At 38.7% G+C, this 21,813-nt stretch overlaps 1 protein-coding gene across 2 annotated transcripts; it reads left to right on the top strand.

Moving 5' to 3' along the window:
• The first annotated feature begins 1,561 nt into the window (after window positions 1–1,561).
• Window positions 1,562–20,777, top strand: tasor2 (transcription activation suppressor family member 2). 2 transcript variants are annotated; one of them, XM_030425120.1, is made up of 22 exons: window positions 1,562–2,109; window positions 2,383–2,531; window positions 2,883–2,978; window positions 3,076–3,148; window positions 5,361–5,452; window positions 5,567–5,704; window positions 5,882–6,015; window positions 6,135–6,151; window positions 6,556–6,655; window positions 6,769–6,863; window positions 7,017–7,123; window positions 7,362–7,434; window positions 7,559–7,630; window positions 7,765–9,825; window positions 10,223–10,976; window positions 11,167–11,638; window positions 12,780–16,976; window positions 18,505–18,627; window positions 18,713–18,866; window positions 18,981–19,086; window positions 19,509–19,690; window positions 19,972–20,777. In XM_030425120.1, the coding sequence occupies exons 1-22, from the start codon at window positions 2,076–2,078 to the stop codon at window positions 20,058–20,060; spliced, it is 9,318 nt and encodes a 3,105-aa protein (XP_030280980.1). In that variant the 5' UTR covers window positions 1,562–2,075; the 3' UTR covers window positions 20,061–20,777. The 2 variants fall into 2 exon arrangements, with proteins under 2 accessions (XP_030280980.1, XP_030280981.1); XM_030425121.1 differs by having other exon boundaries at window positions 1,563–2,109; window positions 11,167–11,623.
• Window positions 20,778–21,813: the final 1,036 nt, after the last annotated feature.

The raw sequence follows: 21,813 nt of genomic DNA, 5'->3' as shown, positions 1-21,813 counted from the left end.
CACCTGGAGTTCAGAACGTAAAACATAATCTTTGACATGTTCATGCAGTCTTGTGGTCTTAAAAGTCTTTGTTAGGTGATCGGAATTTTACAGCCATTGTACAGAGGAAACTAGTCTGTGAAAGTTCACCTGGCCCTTATTGATGTAGTCTCTGTAAAAAAAAAAAAAAAAGCATCAGTTTTGAGGAAGCCGGTGTTTATTGTAATTATAGTATTGTGTATCTGCGGCAATTAATATTTCCTGTTGTTATATCTGGTAATTCTATATACCAAGCCACATGACAATGCTGCCTTCATCTGATTGTGTCACATATCTGACAACCAATAAAGCAGAGTTCAAAGGTTGGGTGCATTCTGGTCAACCATTGTGTTGACAGTAGTTTAGAGTCCATCATAACTCACATGCAAGTACATTTCAAATAGTCAGTTCAGCATCAAACAAAAATCTGTGTGTTTTTATGTAATTATGGACCCCCTTTTTGGACCAGGTAGTGTTTGAAAATACTAAAACACTGGCTGTTTGTGAGATCCTTTAGGTTCTATCAACATATGAAATGAAAAGATTGATTTGCATGTCAATGAAACCGCAGTTTGTCCTGAAGATGGTAAAATATCATTCGTTTTTTGTGTAGAACCGTTCAGTGAACTACATCGACAGCGACATGGCCATCACCTTGGCACAGAAAAGGTATTTAAAAAAGGTGAAAGTCTTGCCATATTGACTGCTGTAGTTATGTGTATGTAGCATCAGTCAGTATTGTGAGCTAGCTAGCATATGGGACCGGCTCCACATGGTTTCATTTATTGGTTTTGGTCTCGTTAAATGAGACAAGATCACTTACGCATCAGTAACCATTTCTTAATACACATCGAGTGTAAGGAGGACATATTTTTTTTTACAGCTTTATTGACAAGACAGCTTAAAAAATCGCAGGAATGAGAGGGGGGACGACAGGCAGCAAAGGGCCACAGGTCGAACTCGATCTCCGGGGCCACTGCTGGGAGGACATCGCCTCTATACATCAACCAGTGGAGCTACTGGGGCGCAACCACTGTTTTTTTAAGACACGTAAGCGCATTATAATTAATTAATAGGACATTTAATGATGTATTTGAAATATGTGAAATATGTATTTTTGGTAACCACAAACCTAAACCCATATTAAAAAAATAATACTTCGATTTACAGAAAAGGGAGGATGTGCAAAAATGCTACCTAATTACCTATTTAGGACTCATTACTACAGCACTCTATATCAGCCAATATCAATCAGGCTCTTTTCTTGACAATAACTCAAAGGGAGATTGGTCGTCAATCCACAATCAATCAGAAATACTTGTTTATTCTTTACCTCAGAAAACAATAACAGCCAAAAACAGGATTTGGGCCCAGTGATTGGTGCTGCTGCAATGTGGAGAGATGTAGCAAAACTATACTAAATGTGCTAAAATTGTCATGAGCAGTTAACTAGATCCTAACTTCCTTTACACTAAACTACACTGCACTCCTGTGCATTGTAGAATCGGGCTGTGATACACAGATTTTTTTTCTGTGGCGGTTAGCCTATGTCTAGCAATCATTAATTTTTCACAGGCAGCAGGATAACAGAGAGGACACACGCAGGAGAAGTGCACCGCAGGCGCAACAAGCCCCGTCGAGGCTTCTAGCTGCCTCACAACCACAGCTTGGTGTAGACTTCCAAGATGGATGCTCTCGCCTCGATAGGTTTCTGTTTCTATTTCGCCGCGGACTACACATGTGGCTAGGGTGCCTGCTGAGAATTGACAGCCTGTCTTAAATAACCGGGTTTTATAACCACGAGGCGATAAAAAAAACGGATTCAAGTGGATATTTTCGCCTCTACGCTGTTGGACGGTCGGATATTTGTTAACTTCCTGGTTGTCGCATGACTATGTTTGTCGAAACTGCGACGAAAGATCGAGTTACGCTGAAGGGTTTCGCTGGATACAGGACACATTATACACTTTATAAATCCGTCGTGATGTTTAAAACGAGAGGCGACTGTTTTCAACGAAGGGCGATGGGAGAACGGCAGATTTCGTAAGAGTTCAGCAATGGAAAGTGGAAATGGTGGTGCATCGAGTAAAGGTGACGAGCTTTTTTCCTCCTCGTGTAACTTTCACTTTACGATAAACGACTGCATATGGATTTTTGTCCTCCACCACTATTCTTGATGTATTGACCTTACTGGTGGTGTATGACTAGACGAAAAATGACGCGTGGAGTAGGTGTCGTCTTTCACAGTACAAACAGTCCCAGCTTGGGGAAAAAACTTTTCAGCCGAGTTGAAGGGAGCTGTAGTTTCGCCATATTGCCTCTATTTTTGTGTTCATGTTCGTATTTTTCTCTCTCCACTTCTAGGTGTGTTGGTACCCGTGTCAGCAGGTTCTGACGCCTTTCAAAACAACATTTTGGCTCCACTGAAAAGTGCGTACTTGTATGAAGAGTCCAAACAGTCCTTCAGATACAAGTCCGCTTTCTTAATTAAGAATCCGGAACTGGAAGAAAAGGTCAGTCCAGATCTTATTCCCCATGTCCCAGCATATAAATGTCATTAAACATTAAAAGCCATGACGAATGGTTCAATTCTGATCAGTTCACATTTAATCAGTAGCTTAACCTGGGTTAATGTCTTAAACATAAAAACAAATGTAAAATGTTTTTGTTTTTTTCATATTTTAAACTTGGTTGAGGAGATGTAATGTATATATTTTATAATTTCTCTCAAAAACCCTAAAGCCAATGAATGCATGAAAACAGGAACTGCCTTTTAATGCTAAATCAAAACCGCACCTACTTCATACTATATTTCACAGCTTTCAAACTGATACCTTCCCTTTTCATGTGTCTGTCAACGTCAGTATAACGCTTTCCGTGAGAAAAGAAAGGAAGAAGGATATTCAGAAGAGGATCTAAAGGAATCCTATGGGTTTTTGCTGTTTGACGATGTCAACAAGGTGAACATATGAACCACAGGCACACCCTAGAATGTATTATACTGTACAAAACTCAAGTTTGTGTGCTGATATGTTTTTGTTGTTGTTGTCTTTAAAGGCTCATGCACTTGGAGAAACTGGTGTGCTCACTGGGAACAGCACATGCACAACTCTGGGAGATCCCTCAAAGGGTAAATTATGATGGTCTATGATTTATTTTGTTTGCCCCCCTCCCCCCTCATGCTACTACGCCAAACGGTAGTGACATCAAAGTGACATTATAGTAGTTCCAGCTCAGCCATGAGTTAACATGAAGTCAAATTTCTATGCAGAAAACAACCAGTTAAGATTTGTGCACAGACATTGCTGTAAGATATCATTTAGATTAAGTTACTGTTTTCGCTTTAAAAATGCAAAGAAACTAAATTTACTCTCTCATTATTTAAAGGATTTTACCCCAAGTTATTACCTTGATGGAGTCAGTCTGTCCAAAACATATGACATGCAGCTCAAGCAAAGGAATAGTCCATGTGGAGTATCTGGTTCTCCCTGCCCTTTTGAAAGTGAAAGCAAGTTGAATGCTTATATCTATATAAATGAAAGTGGAAGAATTCCCTAAGTGAAACAGAAACTGTAAGCTTCTCTTTAGTTCAGGGTACACAATGTGTTGGAGGCAGAAAAAGCAAACAATTCAGCCTTTATTGTGTGATTCCCTGTGTATTGCGACACAGATCTCACTTGTGTGTAACATGTATCCCTTTAATTTTCAGGGGTTTTTTGTTTTTCTTTTCTTTTTACTTAAATGTGTTTGTTGTTTGTCTTTTATCTCTCCATCCACTCCAGTCTGTGATAAGTGTGGAAGTTATCGAGTTTGCAACATTGGTCAAAGTCTTAGTTTTTATGGGGCTGTTTTTCTCTGAATGGTAGTATGAAACAGCACCAGGGAGTACATGAAAACAAGAGCTCCACTGTGTCACATGTAATTGAATATAGCACTGTTGTACAGATTTATACTGTGTTTTGCTTCACATTGGTGCTTCTTTTTATCTGTTTCAGGTCTTTTGTAGATTGCAATGGTATTATAACAGATATCCTGGGATACCTTCTCATAACAAACATTTATTCTAAACATTAGTATTGCAGTTCTTAATAACTTAATCAGACACTTAGGGTTGTACTGTAGTGCATATTTCTGATATGTTGTAACTTTAGTTACCTTAGGATAGCACACTGCAGGTGGAGGAGTATGAGACAAAAAGAACCTGCTAAACCAGTTGCTTGTGCTTTGTTTGCCTCCTACGTTCAGATTTCCAGCTGGTTGTTTTTCCGTGACTGAGAGAACATACCTGAATGTAGTTCAGTGTCAAGTGTCTCGACTATTTTCATTTATATTTGAATACATTTGTATTGTACTTTTTTATACGTTAATAGCATGACGCCCTATTGATAATAATGTGATTGGAAAATGCACAGTAGTGAGAAATTTACAGGCCCATAAATGTGGCCTCACATGAGGAGGCAGCAAGACCCACACCCTGTCCTTCAGCCAACTGATAACAGCTTCCTGTCAACCAGGCAAACAGGATACCAAATGTCAGCTCACTTGAACCAGGGGTGTGGAAATGTTTTTTTTGAAGGGCCAAAATGAAACTTGAAAGTGATAGTAGGATCCTTAGTTCCCTTAATTAAATTACTTCCTGCTCTATGTGCAACCATGTCCATCATGAAAAATACAATAAGTTAAACTGCAATTTATATTATGTATGTATTTATTTAAACGTCTTTAGAAACATCTGGCAGGCCAAATAAAACCTTGTACTGGGTTAGCCTTGGTACAGAACCAGAGATATCGGCTTTCTTATACCAGACATTCTTCTGTGCCTATATTACCCACAATGCAGCTTAGCCACTGAGTGATGTCTCTGGAGGTAATTTATTGAAATACATGCATATTTCTCTGGAGCCACAAAGGGATTTATACTACCTTTTTCTTTATGACATATGCAATAGTACACCCCAAGACCTATAAACACACTTTGATGTGTACAATTGGTAAATTTACCCTTTAGGTATCAGTTGTGTCCAACCCTGTTAGTGGTAGACTTAGTGTAGGGAATGTTCTGGGATAAAGGCTTGTGAAAATACATATGGAGCACAATGGTATGTTGTGTAAGATCGTGTTTAGCTGCTGTGGATGAGGTCATTGAGATAGTGTCTCATGTGTCCTTGACACATCCACCTTTCAAGGCGTGGCCTTGTAAGAGTGTCAGTTGTTTTGACAACACTTAAAAGTTATGAGTTAAACATATGTTTTGTTTTTTTATCAAATCTTTATAAACAACCCTCCTTCTGTTTATTTTTAACTGACCACACATTCAATGAACATTTTCTGTGTTTATTCAGGTGTTTACATATCTGTGTACTCTGACTGTCTGGATCTAAATCGCTGGTATCATGGCAAATCTGGATACATTGCCATCATCAGGCTGACAAAGGTATTGAAAAGAAGACGAATTTGTGACATATTTATTAGTTTTTTTAATGTGTTTTCATTCAAAGAAAAAAAAAAAATTTCATTGAAAATGACTGTCCTTTATTGTTACCAACAGGGTAGAGTCAAAAAGGTTTTAGAAAACTACACCCAGAATTTCACTGCGCCTACTAAGACGTTTGACTGCCATGTGTCAGAACAGCTGCCCTCTGTATCGGCCAACACCAGCTCCTTTCTTGCCTTCGAGAGGACCCAGGTAAGAAGGGACAAAATCATACAGCGCAGCTTTTTCCCACTCTCCAACCCAACTTTTATATAGAGCTGCAAATGTGCAGTGAATGTAGGTGTACACTGAAGGTTACACAGGTCATTTGTTGAAATGCTCTGATGTGACGTCTGTGCCTGTCTGATATGTCTTGCTTCGACTTTGCAGTATTACATTTATGAGCTGCTGAATGACGGAAGCAACGAGACAGCTAAATCTCCCAGTGCTGCCTGCCCTTTTGCCATTGTATCATTTTCATACACGGATACAAAAGCAACACTTGTAACACAAGAGGAGAAAAGGTATTGTATCACTTTAATTTGCCCTGACTGTTTTCGTTTGTACTTGAACAAATAGGATTTCATACAAAATGAAAATATTAAAGTCATATTGATGAATTTTTCCTTAATTCTCTTTTCAGTGAGGAGAAAAAACAAGGTGAGTAAAATGTAATTATAAGCAAACATGGTATAGCTTCTTCATATATACTGCTGTCAAAACGAAATGCAATTAAACTACCACAAGGTGGTTTCAACCCAACTATTAGCTTATTTGGACCACTGTTTAAAGGGGCAGTACTTAAGATATGGCCAGAATTTTAGAAGTTTAAAAAATTGGGTGTGCTCCATGTTTTACAAATGACACATATACTTTGTAGGTCATTGACACTAATAAACAGAAATATACTAATAAGTGTGTAATACCTACAGCCATTTAAATAATGTCAGCATTTGTCATGAATTTGTATGACCATATTTGTCTTGCTAAAAATGGACTGTATGAATGTGAATTTTTTATTTTATTTTATTTTTATAATTGTTTTATTTGATTTTATTCCCCAGTTTTTCATTTCTATCCGTGGAGGGGTCAGCTTCAAATAGGTACCAATTTCTATGATGTTGGCCTGAGGTCTACAGCAAGGGCCTTGATCCCTGCCGAACTGTGAGTTAAATGTTCACCTATGAAATACACACAGTATTGTTAAATGACAGATATTTTAGAATATATAACCTTATAACCTTCTGTGCTATGTATTTTTTTTTTTTACCATTTAGGCCACCAGTGGTGAAAATTGACAGAGCCATTTCCATGTTGCATCTGAGACAGCTTTTGCCAAGGGCTGTCTTTGAAACCTGCTTCTCTGGTGAAGGTGTGCTGTTATAAAAGTACTATATGAACACTATATATACTATAAAAGTGCCTAATTACACAGGAGTTACATTTTTAAAGTAGGTTTCAACATCCTTCCTGGTTTTATTGAATGTATCATTAATGAATTTGGCTTTCTTTTAATGTCTTTCAGTCTTTCTGGATGGCTTATATTGCAGTCTGTGTGAGTTGGTGTCTACTGAGACGGAGGAAACCAGCTCAGTCTCTCTGCTTCTGAGTGAGATCAAGGAGAAAGATGTTGTGAGTTTCTGTTTATTATGAACCTTTCAGTGACTGTGGGCCAAAGTGGTGCCTATTTCAGTGTAGCTAACAGTCCGAAACATCAACTGATCAGCTAATAGTTTCATCCACAGGACTATCCCTTGCATTAGACCAGCTTGGGTCCTTTTTTATGTCAGTTTACACTGCATGTTGTTGAATTTAAGTTGCTATCTAAGATCCAAAAACAGTACCTCAAAAACGTGCTGTTTTTATACAGGCTCTCACTGTTCCGCTGAGTGATGGTGGTTTTCTTTTTCTGCTGCACTCCTCCCACTTCCTCACATATGATGGTAAGATGAAAACAAATTATGTACTATGTTGTCAGTCACTCAACAAAACTTGCTGAATTAAATCTTTATTAACAGCCATAATTAATTTTCATATCAGTCACATACCTTTTTGTGTTTGTTCTAGATACTGGGTCCAGTGCAACCGAGGTCCTGCAAGGCATATTTGTGTTTCCAGACTCACGAGTTATACAAAAAGGTGATAACATGTTTCATTTGATGTTTCCAGCATCACTTAAATGAAAGGAATTTCCTCTGTTTCCTTCTAGTTTTATGCTTGTACAACATCATTTATGAATACAAATCCAAGTACTCTTTCCTGATTTTTCACAGACACAAAATTTGGACAGCGAAAGCCTGCCGTGTCATCGGAAATCCTGCGTGTTTTGCCTGTACTAAGTTATGCTGAGGGCGAAGTTGAGAAAACACCCACTGACCCCAGTGAAGAACTGTGTGAAGTATTTGCCCAGCATATGCAGAGCTACGCAGCATTGATAAACCCTGGGTTGACATTGAGTCCTTCAAGGGATATCAGCATCTTTCCAGACCAGTATGATGTGCCAGATGCCCATAAGCACCTTTACAAATCCCCGGAGTGGACTAACAGGGCATGGCAGAACTTCAAGTCATACTTGAGCAAACCCGTCTCTTTTCAACTGCCAGTATCCAAGGCTTCAGAAATCCTGGCAGCTGGACAAGAAGAGCGAATGGAAGACCTTGATGATGATATCTACTTTTGTCTGTCATCTCCCGAGGAGACATCAGCCAGTCAGGCCAGCATGGGATCAGAAGACCAACAGACAGGCCACAAATCTGTTGTAAATGTTGAGAAATCTGTGGACAGTTTTATAACAAGTGCTCAAGACCAAGTTGACTTAACAACTATGCCTCAAACTGAGTGTTGGAGTGTTGGAGATGCTACCAAAGACACTGAAAGATCAGATCTGACATTGCTAATCAGAACTGATGATAAGGGGACAAAAAGTGTGGTAGCTCGCTCTACATCAGGTGAACTTCCTGCAGAGCTGATTGTCAGCATCACTTCAGCAGAGCAAACTGTCACTGATGCGAGTTTAAGTGTGACCACTGCTGAATCTGCGACAAAACATAATGACTTCCAGCATTCTGGTTTTTCAAAAGCCAAAGTACAAACGGAAGAAGGGAACTCCCTGAACGATGAGAATGTCAAAACTAAGAAGGTTACTGAATGCCCTGACCCCACCAATCACCAAACAAAACATAGGAAATACCGCAGGGACAACTTTAAGAGTCAGAAAGAAGAATCATCAACCCGCCCAGAGTTGACTAAAACTTCAAATATTGATTGGAGAAAAGGGCGAAAGCGAAAGCGCATATTTGGAACACTATCATCAAAACATAGAAAGCTGAGATCTGCAGCTCTTGCTCTAGCAGTGGAAGAGGAGAAACAATCTGAATCTGGACAGCAGAACTTTGAAAGTACCATTTTAGTGGAACTTGAAGCTTTACCTCAGAGAAAGAAAACTGAGCGCTGGGACTTAAAACCAGTTATCAGCGAATGTGGAAGAATCTTGGTACCTCATGGCGCTGTAGATTTTGTTGATCAGATTAGGACTTTGAATGGTAAGCTTCAATCTACAAAAGATGAACCATGCCAAGAAAAAATGATGGTTGATTTCTCTGCAAAGGCTCATGACACAGTTGAGATGGAACAAGTGTCAAGCACTGCTAAAGAGATAGCAATGGACAAAACAGGGGACACAACATCTAAGGATGGAGGAAACCATCCTCAAAACGTTGACAGTGGCAATGGTTCATTAACGTTGAATTCAGAGAGTAGTGAACATTCTTCAAAGAATGATTGCACAGACACTCCACCCTTAAAAACAGTTCAAGAAAAACACAACAATTCCCCCTCTGCAGGAAAGTGTGCAACCAAGGGTGAATTTCTGTTGAAAAAACTGAAATCAGTTCTTCTAAGGGGAAAGCGAAAAATTGGAATCATTGTGTCACAGGAAACAACTGCAGATACCACCCAGGACACTCAACCTTGTCTCAAGAAGGGCAAAGTTGACTCGGAATCTGGGATGCTGAAGAATAATGATGCAATTACCATCGCTGAGGACACCAATTTGGGTGTCAAGGAAGTTTCAAAGATGCTTTCAGTTGACCCTCTTTTTGCATATGCCCTAGGCTTGACCCCCAAAAATAAGACAAATAAAGAAGATAAACAGATAAAAGCTGAGGGTCAGGATACTCATGAAAGGAAAGACTCATTGGAGACACAAGAAGATACCATTTTGGACAAACAACCTCAAATCATACAAAGGCCTTTATCCATTTTTCCAAGAAGGGGTCGGATTAAAACACTCAAAAAGCATCAAGGCATCTCTGAAGAACATGTCAAAAAGAAATGTAAGTCATACTACACAATTCTGAAATACGGAATGCTCTTTTTTTGTGTGTATGCTGTTTAAAATCTCTTCAGAATTGTGCATGACATTGAAACTGACTGACCCTTTTCTTGGCTCTGTCACTTCTGCTACTGTCCTCAACTTGCTATCACTGCGCTTCACGAAATATTTGCTAGTTGGAAGTTGGCTTTTCTCTTGCTTGTGCTGCATTTGCCAGTCCTTTGCATATGCACTCATGGCTTATATAAGCAATCACTTTGTTTGAAACAATTAGATAATTTCTATGTTGGTGAATAATTCCATAATAGCAATACATTGGTATGTTTCAAATGCTTTCAATGTGCAACTTTTTATTTTCATGCAGTTTCTTTTTTCTCTCCTCTGTTTTGTCTTCACAGGGTGGTTGCATTTTCAAACCCCAGCTTGTTTTGCCAGTGAAAAACAAACAAACAAAGAGTGTACTAGGGATAATTCTGTCAGTAAGACTGTTAAGGACAAAAGTAACAGTACTTGCTCGTCTACAGATGCTTTGACCTTACTTGCTGACTTGGCACTCAGTGCCAATAATGACCAGGTTCCATCACAACCAGACCCAGCACTTGAGAGAAAACCTGAGACAAGTTTGAAGAAGTGTGACCTTACAAAAGATGTTACCAGTGGTGAACAAGAGTCAGTTCTTCATGCTCTGCTTAGACAGCCTGCAGCTAGACCCATGCAGCCTCTTGAGTCTCCTTCACCAAGCCATTTTGTGGGAGGCAGTGAATTGGTTGGTTTGATTTCTAAAGAACATGATTACTCATTGCCCCCGTCTTCCTCTCTACTGTTGGATTTGTCAGGTTCACCTTTCCAGGTATCTCCTTTAAGTGGTTCTACAAGACTGCTGCACCATCACCAGACAATGTATGGCGATGGAATTAAAACACTACACTACTCTGTTGATAAGGAAGACAGAAGTGAAAACAACCACAGGACTCCAGAATACCTGACAAAACAGATGGCACGTAGAAGAAAGTTCAGGCAGTCGCGTACCTTTGTCGTCAAAGATGATTCTCTACAAATCACAAAGCAATGGAAAGAAAACTATGATTTTAATCTAGACAGCAAGTTTACAAATGACACAAAGGAAAGAGCTATCGTTCGTGCAATACATGGGTATGTACATTTTGTTGTTTATTCGAGGAATCTCAACATTGCAGTTAGAAATATATATTTTCACATAATTTTAGTGATGTACTTGTTTGTAGCTTGTTGACAATATGTGATAAAGTTGAAGTTTAGTTCAGATGATATTCATCATATTCAACTGAAGAAGCTAATTTTGTACATTTCACACCTTCAATAGCCCATGGGATTTGTCCATTCAAGACACCAATGACGAGGTTCGGCTTATCGTCCACATGTGGATAGGTCTGTTCTACAGCAGGTCAACAGCCAGGTTCTTTCATTTTGACTCAAACTGTTCAACCCCATGTCAAGAAGAATATGATTCTTTGGAAGTGTCCAGTGGAATGGTGTCAGCCCCAGCTCAGTGTGAGGTCAAGGCCAAGTCATTGGATCCTTGCCCAGTTGCAACAGATAGTTCAGAGACTTCGATTTCGAAAGCCTTGGACCTCAGCAAAAAAGATAACTCTCTCTTGGATCAAGGATCTGTAATTTTGGACTTGTCATTAAGAAACTCCAGTGTAGAGACTGTCACTTCAGATCTGCAAGCCAACAAAAAGAAGACCTCTTTGTCCGCTGAAGAGAAAGAAGCTGGTGCAACATTGAACACACCCGAGTCATCCTTGGGACTACAGAGTGTAAGCACATTTCAGGTTTGGGATTAATGTTATTATTATGATGAAGGCAAAACTATGAGGCATTTTATGTTTTCTTATGAGTTTCAGATTGTCTATAGAATATAGAACATGTTAAGGTTTGTGGTACGGTAATGTGGTAATATGATCATTGGCATAATTAAGATACCACTTGCAAAGAACTACTGAAAGTATTTGGGTAAGTTGGATAGACAGTCAACTGTTTTTCTGGCTGAGTGCTATGGAATCTGATCAGTAGACGCAAACTCTCATGCCAGCCGCTTCCCATTCTCCAGATCACCTCAGCTTTAGCATCCTGGATGAACCTAGACAAGTAAAGTCTAGCTTCGAGCCAGGTACACAGGGATGTGGTTCCTCAGCTCCTTCTCCACCAGTGACATTCCACATAATGATGGCTATTGTCAGTGGCTAGTTGCTAGTCAAGAACCTTTGCCTCCTACCCAACCGACCAAGTACAAGCCCCTTTATCAATTTTAATGTTCATGATGACCCCAAAGCAGAAGAGGCCACACTTCCTTTGTTTGATCCAGACTGGCAGAGCCACATACGTTGAGGCTCAGCTACTAGGCAGTCCTGTGTGGTCTTCATTCAAAGGCTTGGCCTCAAGTCTGGCCTCTAGGCATAGACCAATAAGTTGTTTGGATATTATATCACGTCTTCCATTGCTATGGTGCAAAATGCAGATAGGGGGCAGTAAGGGATTTAAAATATATAGTGGTACATGTAGGTGATACACAAGGCTCCTTGGTAGAACAGAAAGCACTATAACAAACTCTAAAAATGGCTATGGTTTGCATTGTTTAGGGTTAACTGGTTTACTCATTAAAGGTACCTTTGTGGCCACTATTGCCATTTTTCCATTATCTGCAGGTGAGGTAGGACTAAGCTTCAGTGATTGCCAATCACATCAGTTCTTGTACGTTTTGTAATAGGAAGTGTTACTGAAGTCCTCTAGCTTCCTGAAAATGCGGTAATGATGTGTCATTCATTGTTGTATACTCTGATCAGTGGGCACAAAGTGGATAAGTATATCTGTTAATGTTAAATACCAGAGAGAAGAAGCGGTCAAGGTTTTCACTGAATGAAGACAGTATTTAAAATATGTATTTCTTATTTTCTGTTTTCTCCTCTTTTCCAGTCTTGCAGAAAGAGTGTACACTCCGCAGATATTATCAGTGAGTTGAATGATGTCAGAAGCAAAAGGACTTGTACCACTTTGCAAAGTGCTGTCTGCCTGGAGCACTCGGATGTACCATCTTTTAAAGGTGGTGGAACAGTGATTTCTATGAAGGACAAGACAGCAAGTGTATCCACTCAGCTCGAAGATCATAAGACTGATTCAAGACTTGGTCTTTTGTTACATCGATTCAACAATGAGAGGACAGATAGGAAAGATGACATTGACAAGTCTTGTGCTACAGAGATGAGTTTTGTGCAAAAACAGGGAAGGGATTCATCAAGATCTGTGATAGACAAAGAGATGGATTCGAACAAAAAAGCTGGAGATGCAGTTGCTACAATTGAGCATGATGACATGGAATCCAAAGATGGGGAAAACTTGCATGTGAAAGAAAAGCCATACCAAGAGAGCAGTAAAGAAAGTTTTGCAAAAATGATTCATACAGTTGATGATTCAACAGAAGAATCGGGTACTGCCTGCAATGCAAGTCTTGTGGAAAATGAGAAGCAGTCTTCAAGGGTGGAACCTGAAGTAGTCTCAACAGGCAAGGCTGAAAATGTTGATGAAGATGAGGATTGTCATGCAGTGCGTGAAGTTAAAGTGATTGAAGACGATCACTTTGGGAAAGAAGATGGACTTGATGAGAAAGACAATCACATTTCAGATGTAGAAGCTGACAGTGGTGGGAATGATCAACCATCTCCTATGATGTGTGATGGCCCAGACTCCGCAAAGGAGAATTGCATCTCAGAGTGTAATGGCCAAACATCATTTGATGAGCAACCACCTCAAGCAGACAGCCAAGGAGAAGCCTGCCATGATTTGGAGTTAAGGAAGCTGTGTCCAAATGGCAGTGCATTGGCAGATGAGCATGCCATTTCAGAAAAAGCTCCTCTCGCACCATCGGAAATGGAGCTGATTGACGATGAGCCTGCAGTTGAGGAAAATTTAGAAAAAGGTGTCTGTGTGGTAGATTTGAGAGATGATACATTACCAATGATGTCTGATGGCCCAGACTCAGTCAAAGACTGTATCACAGCGTTTAATGGACAAACACCATTGAATGAGGAATCATCTCAAGCAAAAAGCGAAGACGATGCCTGCAATGACTCAGAGTTAGGAAAGCTGTGTGCAAATGGCAGTTTATTGACAGATGAACATGTCATTTTAGAAAAAGCTCCTCTTGCTCCATCAGAAATGGAGCCTGTTGATAATGAATCTGCAGTTGAGGAGAATTCAGAAAGTGATAATTGTTTGGCAGATTTGAATTATAAGCCAATCTCTATGACACATGATGGTTCAGACTCAGTAAAGGATTTCGCCCCAGAGTGTAATGGCCAAGCACCATTGAATGAGCAACCACTTCAGGCAGACAACAAAGAAGATACCTGCCCCAGTTTACAGTTAAGAAAGGTGTGTGCAAATGACAGTGCGTTGACAGATGAACTGGCCATTTCAGAAAAAGCTCCTCATACTCAATCAGACATGGAGCCTATTGATAATGAAACTGCAGTTGAGGAGAATTCTGAAAATTGTATTTCTTTGGGAGTTTTGAGTGATCAGCCAATACCTATGATATGTGATGGCACAGACTCAGTAAATAAGGATTGCATCACAGAGTGTAATCAGCAGGCACCTTTGGATGTGCAACCATGTAAAGCAGAGAACAAAGGAGATACCTGCCATGATTTACAGTTGAGAAATGTGTGCGCAAATGACAGTGCAATAATAGATGAACATGCCATTTCAGAAAAAGCTCCTCATCCTTCATCAGAAATGGAGCCTATTAAAAATGAACCTGTAGCTGAGTCAAATTCTGAAAATAATACTTGTTTAGCAGATGAAGCACATTTTCAGAAATCAGAATTACCCATATCTGATGAGAGCACCTGCTCAGTGGTTGAGTCTTCTGCAGATGGGTCAGCTTCCCAGAAAAATGACACTGTTGCAACAGAAAGCCAAAACAAAGCAATGACAACCTTCAGTGTAAGTCTTCATGATCATGAAGATCAGGATACCAAATCAAATGAGGAAGAGCTAAATGCTGATAACAAAACCCAAAAAGATCTGTTTCATCATCTGTCTCATTCACCTCAGTGTGACACTGTAACAGGGTGTGAAACTGAGGAGGCATTGAATAAAAAAACAAATCTCAAAATTGATGAAACAAACAAAGGATTGGAAAAGATAGATGGTCGGATTGTAATTCCATTTATTGGAATAGATATCTCTGGAGAAGATGTAATGCAGTCAGACGACTCACACTCAGAGGGCAACGCTGAGGAAGTACAAGGCGAGACCAAAATATCCTTTATCCATGAAAATACCCACCCTGAAACTGTCCCACCCAAAGAGGTATGCAGTACATCTCAGATTTGCGGTAAAAAGGAAGAACTCTCTGCTGGCAAAAAATCGCTTTATGATGGAAGGAAATCCAACCAGCTAGAGATCTCAGAAAGTGAACCTGATGAAAGGTGCCCTACCCCAACTATGGATGAGGAACCATATCAGTACCTTGCATGTTATGACCCCAGTAGTAGTAGTAGTAGTTCTTCCTTTAGTGGTAGTGAAACCTGCAAAAACATGACTCAACAACATCTTGGCAGAAGCTCAAAATGTATAAAGGATGAGATGCCTCTTGAGCAAAAACTCAAGTCTACAGTTGGCAGTGATCCCAGTCCTCAACATGGTCTTCGTCCTGATCTTGAACTAAGAACTCTAAGAGTTCTACAAAGTATAGGCAAGTTCCTCTCCCAATCAGGCCACCCTGACAAATCCAGCCAGATTAAAACAGCTGATACAGAACGCTCTCTTGATCAGAAAGATAAACATCAGGACACGTCCACTGGACATAATTATTGTCATCCCAACACATCTTTTTCTTCTACTGAGTTAATGCAAGCCTTTACACCAAATATTGACCAAGATGGATCTAAAACAACATCACAAACCAATGTAGGTCATGAGTCACGTTCAAACAGTCAGCGCCCTGTCATGGCTGTGAAACCATCTAAGAGTGATGAAATACACACCCCTGTAGTCACATACATCCCTCCAACTTCCATGTTGTTTGAGATAAAGACAGAAAGAAACTCTGTAGAACTTGATGATGGTATGCAGAAGGCAAGTGAGCATTCTTCCAAGATCAGTTGTTTAGCAAATGTTTGGGACAGTAAGTCTAACTCAAATAAAGCTCAATTCAATCAATACCAAGGAAGGGATCCTTCAATACCCAAGCAGACTCCTTCATCATCTCTTCCCTTTCAGTCTTTTGAATCTGCAAAAACCTCCTCTGAACTTGTTGATGGAAACCAATGTTTCTTGACAAACATTTTAGCTGAAAAAGCTGTGCAAACAACTAACAAGAGCACTGAGATGGAGCAGAAAGACTGCTCAGAAGCATCAACTTCAGTTACAGATTACAAGGATGATGGCATAATGAATAACAGTCTCTTCCTGGGACCTCAAAGTTCAATAACATGCACAGTTTTTAACACCAGCAGGAAGAGACCAGTTTCTTTTCTGGAGCAGCTTTCTCAGAGGTGTCTACAAGAAGACCTTACTCTGGCATCAATGGAACAAGAGTGCCTTATCTTCTCAGAACAAATGAAACAACTTTTGAAAAGGAGTAACAGGGGACCTATCCAACAGCTGGATGCACATGACAGACTGAATGTGCCTTGCTCCAGTCCTGTGACTGTGCACTTTTCCGGTCTAGAGGAAGAGGAGGATTCATTGGATTACTTGGACGCACCTTCACTTGTGGGACAGAAAATTGAGGTAGACATGTCTGACAAGACAGACCTGCCAGAGGAGGAAAATACTTTGCATACTCAAAGATCATCTCACAGAACAGGCAACCCAATGGAGCATGCTGGAGTTTCAAATGTGACTGCAGAATGTGCCAGGCTGTACAAGGAAATTATGAATGATGTTTGTGCTGTCAAAACTACTAGACCGAAGCACTTCACATTGGACAGAGGTTACCCAAAGACTGAACCAAGTAACCATTTTGACTTCTGTGATCAAATGAAGAGAGACATGGATGAGAGTTTTCGCAGCAGTCTGAATTCTGTTGTGAAGAAATCCTGTAAAACAAAGTACAGATTCTACATATTAATGACGTCAGATGATACCTTCTTTGATGAAACCAAGGTAAGACAAGTTTTTAATAAATGTCCAAAGTTGTATTCTATTTGCTATACACTGATGAGCAATATCATTAAACCACTGACAGGTGAAGTGAATGACATTGATTATCTCGATACAGGCACTGCAATTTTGGAGCATGTTGCCATGAGAGGCTATACTTGATCTGGGAAAGTGATGGGGGATTTGTGTCGAATGGCATCCACAGGGATGCCAGGACCCAAGTTCTCCCAGCTGGACATTGCATCCTACCAAAATTAAGTGTTATTTACTTCCACTGTCAGTGGTGTGTATTATCTATATTGAATGTCTATAAAGATAAGAGGCTGTGGTCAGGTTGGATATATGGAAAGTTTTCACAGCAGATAAAATAATCAAAATATCCATGCAATTGTTTTAATGTTCACCTCTGTTCATCTGTAGGATTAGTATATTCCAACTTAATATTTTATTTAGAAAAAATATATATTTGGGGTGTTGTAATTTTGATTCCAATTCTAAAATTAAATTAAGTCAATTAATTTATGTCAAACAATAGCAGACATTGAAATCAATAGGATTGGCCATTCTCCCATTGTTGTTTTTTTTTCTTAATCTCCAACCTTGCCTACTTGTTGTAATCAGAAGGGAAGAAGCCTTCAAAGATGACACAGCTAACTTATACCCTGTAGATGCACTTCCAGACATTAATCCTGTGTGCATGAAGACAGTCAACTAACTGGTATTGGAGGACATTCATCAGAGATGTTTGATTTATTTACTTTTTTAAGAGGGTTTATTTGCATCAAATTTGAGAAACTGAACTTTGTAACAAACTATCTTTCTATGTTGTGTTGTTTATTGTTGAATCCTGAAGGAACTCTGGAATTTTTAGTTTTATTTTGGTGAATGTTATTTTAACTTGCCTAAACGTAACTTCCAAAAAGGAAATAGGATAAGGTAAAGCTGTTTTTGTGAAATACCCCCCATCTTTTATAAAAAACAAAAGAAAAATATATTATGGTTGTCAGGGAATGGAACGTTAAGCAATTGTGTAGCTGTCAGTGCTGGGAAAAAAAAAAGTTAAAATCAATTTACAATCCAAACCAATCACAGCCTTTGTCTATCATTAAGCCGCATACTACAAACATTTCACTGCTACCACTATTATTTTATCTCCTACAGGGGTACGAAAACATTCCCAAGAGGGTTTTAAAGGAGACAGACACTGCATAAGCCAAGATTTAGGCAATTCCATACATCAACTTTCAACTTAATATATAATATTATATAATTGTCTTATTTAATGTAATGTCTCAATACATTTACTGTACTTGTTGTTATTAGGGTGTTTGTTTATCTTAAGAGAAGCCACAGAGTAGGCTTAAAGATTATATCAAAGCAATGCTGAACACAAGGACATCAAACAGTGCTTTAATGACCCAAATATATGATAGAAAATCATGACAAGGGACTAATGTTTAAATGTCGAAGCAGTGTTAAGACTTGCTCAGGGAAAATTGCTCTTAAAGTTTGGGTAATTTTTCTTTTAAAGGTACATTTGGAGGCAGAGGGACATACTGCTGTACAGCCATCAGAGTTCTTCCTTGATGAAGGTAGTACACCATCTCTCCTCATCGTCATCAGGAATGAAGACATTGCAGAGCACATTTGTGAGGTAATTGATCAGCCGGTTAAGAACGATGACATGACTTTTGCAACAGTAAATCATGAACTAAAGACTTTGCTCTCTGCTATCTCAGGTACCACACTTGCTCGAGCTGAAGAAGTCACCAGGTGTGCAGTTTGCAGGAATTGATGAACCAGATGATGTTGTGAACCTCACCCATCAGGAGCTCTTCATGAGGGGTGGTTTTGTAATGTTTGACAGAGCAGCACTGGAGTCCCTCAGCCTTTGTATGTGCACATCTAACTGAATACTTGCTTTTTGTTGATTGAGATCTGGCAAAGTAAACGGCTTATAATTCATTCCAGTTTAACTCATGGTTTCCATTCTGTATGAATTTTAAGGCAACATGAAACAAATATCAGAAATCTTGCAAGAGCTGAGTAGAATGGGGAAGTGGAAATGGATGTTGCACTACAGAGACAGCCGTCGGATGAAAGAAAATGCGAGGTAGGGTTCAAAATTGGAAAAAGAAAACCCTCTTGTTCTCACTTCCCTATAAAGCAGGTTACAGGTGTTATAAAAGCCTTTCATTATCTATGGTACAAGTAGTTTAACAGCTTTTCTATAGCATGAACGCAGTATGTAGCACAACAAACAAAATAAACAGGTAACAGAGCTAACACAGCAAAACAAATCTGAGCACATATAGGGAGCTAATACAAATATAATAAGACAAACCAGTAAACTGAGAGAAAGAAGGCAAGGCCCAAGTATCAATTTAAAATTCATAATACTTAATAAACTTAATTGTCAAAGATTGTATTAGTGCTAAATTACCCAAGCATCTTTTTCTGTGTTGTAATCTCTAATCTCTGAAAAGCACAATGTTTTTAATAATCTGAATATTGTGTGTCTCCTCCTACATCCAGGTTGAGTACAGAGGCAAAAGAGAAGACGAGGTTCCTAAACTGGTGCCAAGAAGTGGGAATATTGGAGGTCTTGCCTTACCATGAGTGTGACCTCATGTCAAGAGATCAGCCTGACTATCTCACATGTTTGGTCCGTCTGCAGGTCCAGAATATATCAGCCCGCTATCCTGTTTTTATAACTGGTGAGACTCTACTGCACAGATACATTAATTGTACCTTTATGTTTAATTAATGATATTGTGTTTTTATGTTAGCAAGATTTTATAAACGTATCTAATATATATTTAAATAAGAGTGATTGCTTTCAGTGTCATTCACATTAATCAGGAAAGATTCCTGAAGTCACATAGTACTTCTTGATTTTCTGCATTGTGACTAGGTTAACCTTTTAAAGGTTTTAGTTACTGAATTATGTAAAAGGAATTACTTGTTTTTTTATTGTAACATTTCTATATTCTTACAGATACAACAACAGACAGCGGATTTGGAACAAATGGAATTTTAACACTGACTTTCAGCTCCTTCCTGACAAGCAAAACATTTTCAGTCTGATCTGAAAACGTAACTTGGACAAACTTAAGTTTTGCTCTAAGTACACAACCATCAAAAACTCACTGGATGTGAGGTGACACCAGAAATAAACCATTAATGGTGATTTCAAACATATATTTTATTTTACTTCATTACATTACTTCAGCTCTTTTGTATCCTTTTGTTTTTTGTTTATGTTGTTCAGTTGGAGACTACGTTATCATTCAGTTAATGGATAGAGACACAATAATGCCAATATGCAGGCATGTTTAATGTAAATATTGTATGCATTTTGTAATGTATTTTATTTTTATTGTAAATTGTATTGTAAACTTGTTAAAAACTGATTCTTACATTCTGTATATTCTGTATTACAGTCCTGACATATATTTGCAGAACAATCATTAGTATTTGATTTAATGATTACTTGTGTTTTAAAAGGCAGTTCAAAGATTTTTTTTTGTAGGTACAAATTGATTTTAGTACTTTATACTAGCCTTGCAACAAAGCTAAAATAGGCTGTTTTCAAGCAGTGCTTATTTTACGTATTTAAGTAGACTAATGTACACTGTTATGTTAGCTTACGGTGAGTCTTAACTCTTAAATGTTGAATTGTTTAAGCAGAACAGTTTAACTAAGTGCTAAACATGTGTATTTTCATAAAACAACATGACTGAGAATAAAGAGATATATTTCATTGTTTTGCTTTAAAAAAAATCATCCATGATGTTTGTAGAATCTACACTTTGATTCTTGACTACTTGCACTACATTGTGTTCATAGACACAGATAATCCATACAAGATGGCATACACCCTTGGCATTGTTTACAACGAGAGGATGACTTGAACTCCATCTTGCTATAAAAGAAAGGAAGTTTAGGACATGAAAAATCAAATTTAACTTTGTTATTTCCTCTCTAAATAGTGATATATTTCTTATGGACTTGCTACTGTTATTCATTCTAGTCTTTATCATTCAGCCTTGGCATCAAGAAATTCAAATTCACAGGAAATGAGTTAAAACAGTGTGAGATTTGGCAGGAGACATGGCTTCACGTCCATCCACTGAAATATCAATACATGTATGTGTAGGTGAATTGATGCATAGATGATGCAATGAGAAATTATAAATTAAGAACATCATGTAACCAGGAGAGGGCCTCACTGAGAATGAAAACCCTCTAAAGGGAGTGTCCTAGACACAGCAGCTCACTGAACACAGAGGTTACTAAACATTGAAGGTCAGACTTATAATTAACTACGTAGATACATTTTGAAGAGCGGATGTTATCAGATGTTAATATTTCTAATAACTAAAACAACAGCAGTGCATAAATAAAAACAGCATGCAGATGCTTCAAATCCTGTATAACAAATACATAGAGTGGAAGGATAAACAAAAAAATAACAGTGGTGACCATTATTCATCCTTATCCATAGCAACTAAGTAAAATAGTCTCTTCTCAATATTTATAAGATATGGGATGTTGTTTAAAGCTATTGAGCAAGAACTCCTTAGTTTGGTCCAGGTCATAAGTATATATGTAGATTTGTTCATGATCTGGTGGATCCCCCTCTTGGTTGTGTCTTGTAAATAAAAGGGCATGCTTAAAAACAGGCAAAACACACTACTCAAAGTGAGTTAGGGATATTTGTATGGGTGCATATATGCATGTGTATGGATATGCAATAAAAGTTTAATTAAATGTGTCACATTATTTTTGAGAACCTAAAAAAATCACAAAACATGGGGGAAAAATCAGATATGTCATA

This window comes from Sparus aurata, chromosome 8 (genome assembly GCF_900880675.1).
Source record: "Sparus aurata chromosome 8, fSpaAur1.1, whole genome shotgun sequence".
NCBI lineage: Eukaryota > Metazoa > Chordata > Actinopteri > Spariformes > Sparidae > Sparus > Sparus aurata.
The sequence above is the reverse complement of the archived record's forward strand: the minus strand, read 5'-3'. Positions and strand labels throughout refer to the sequence as shown.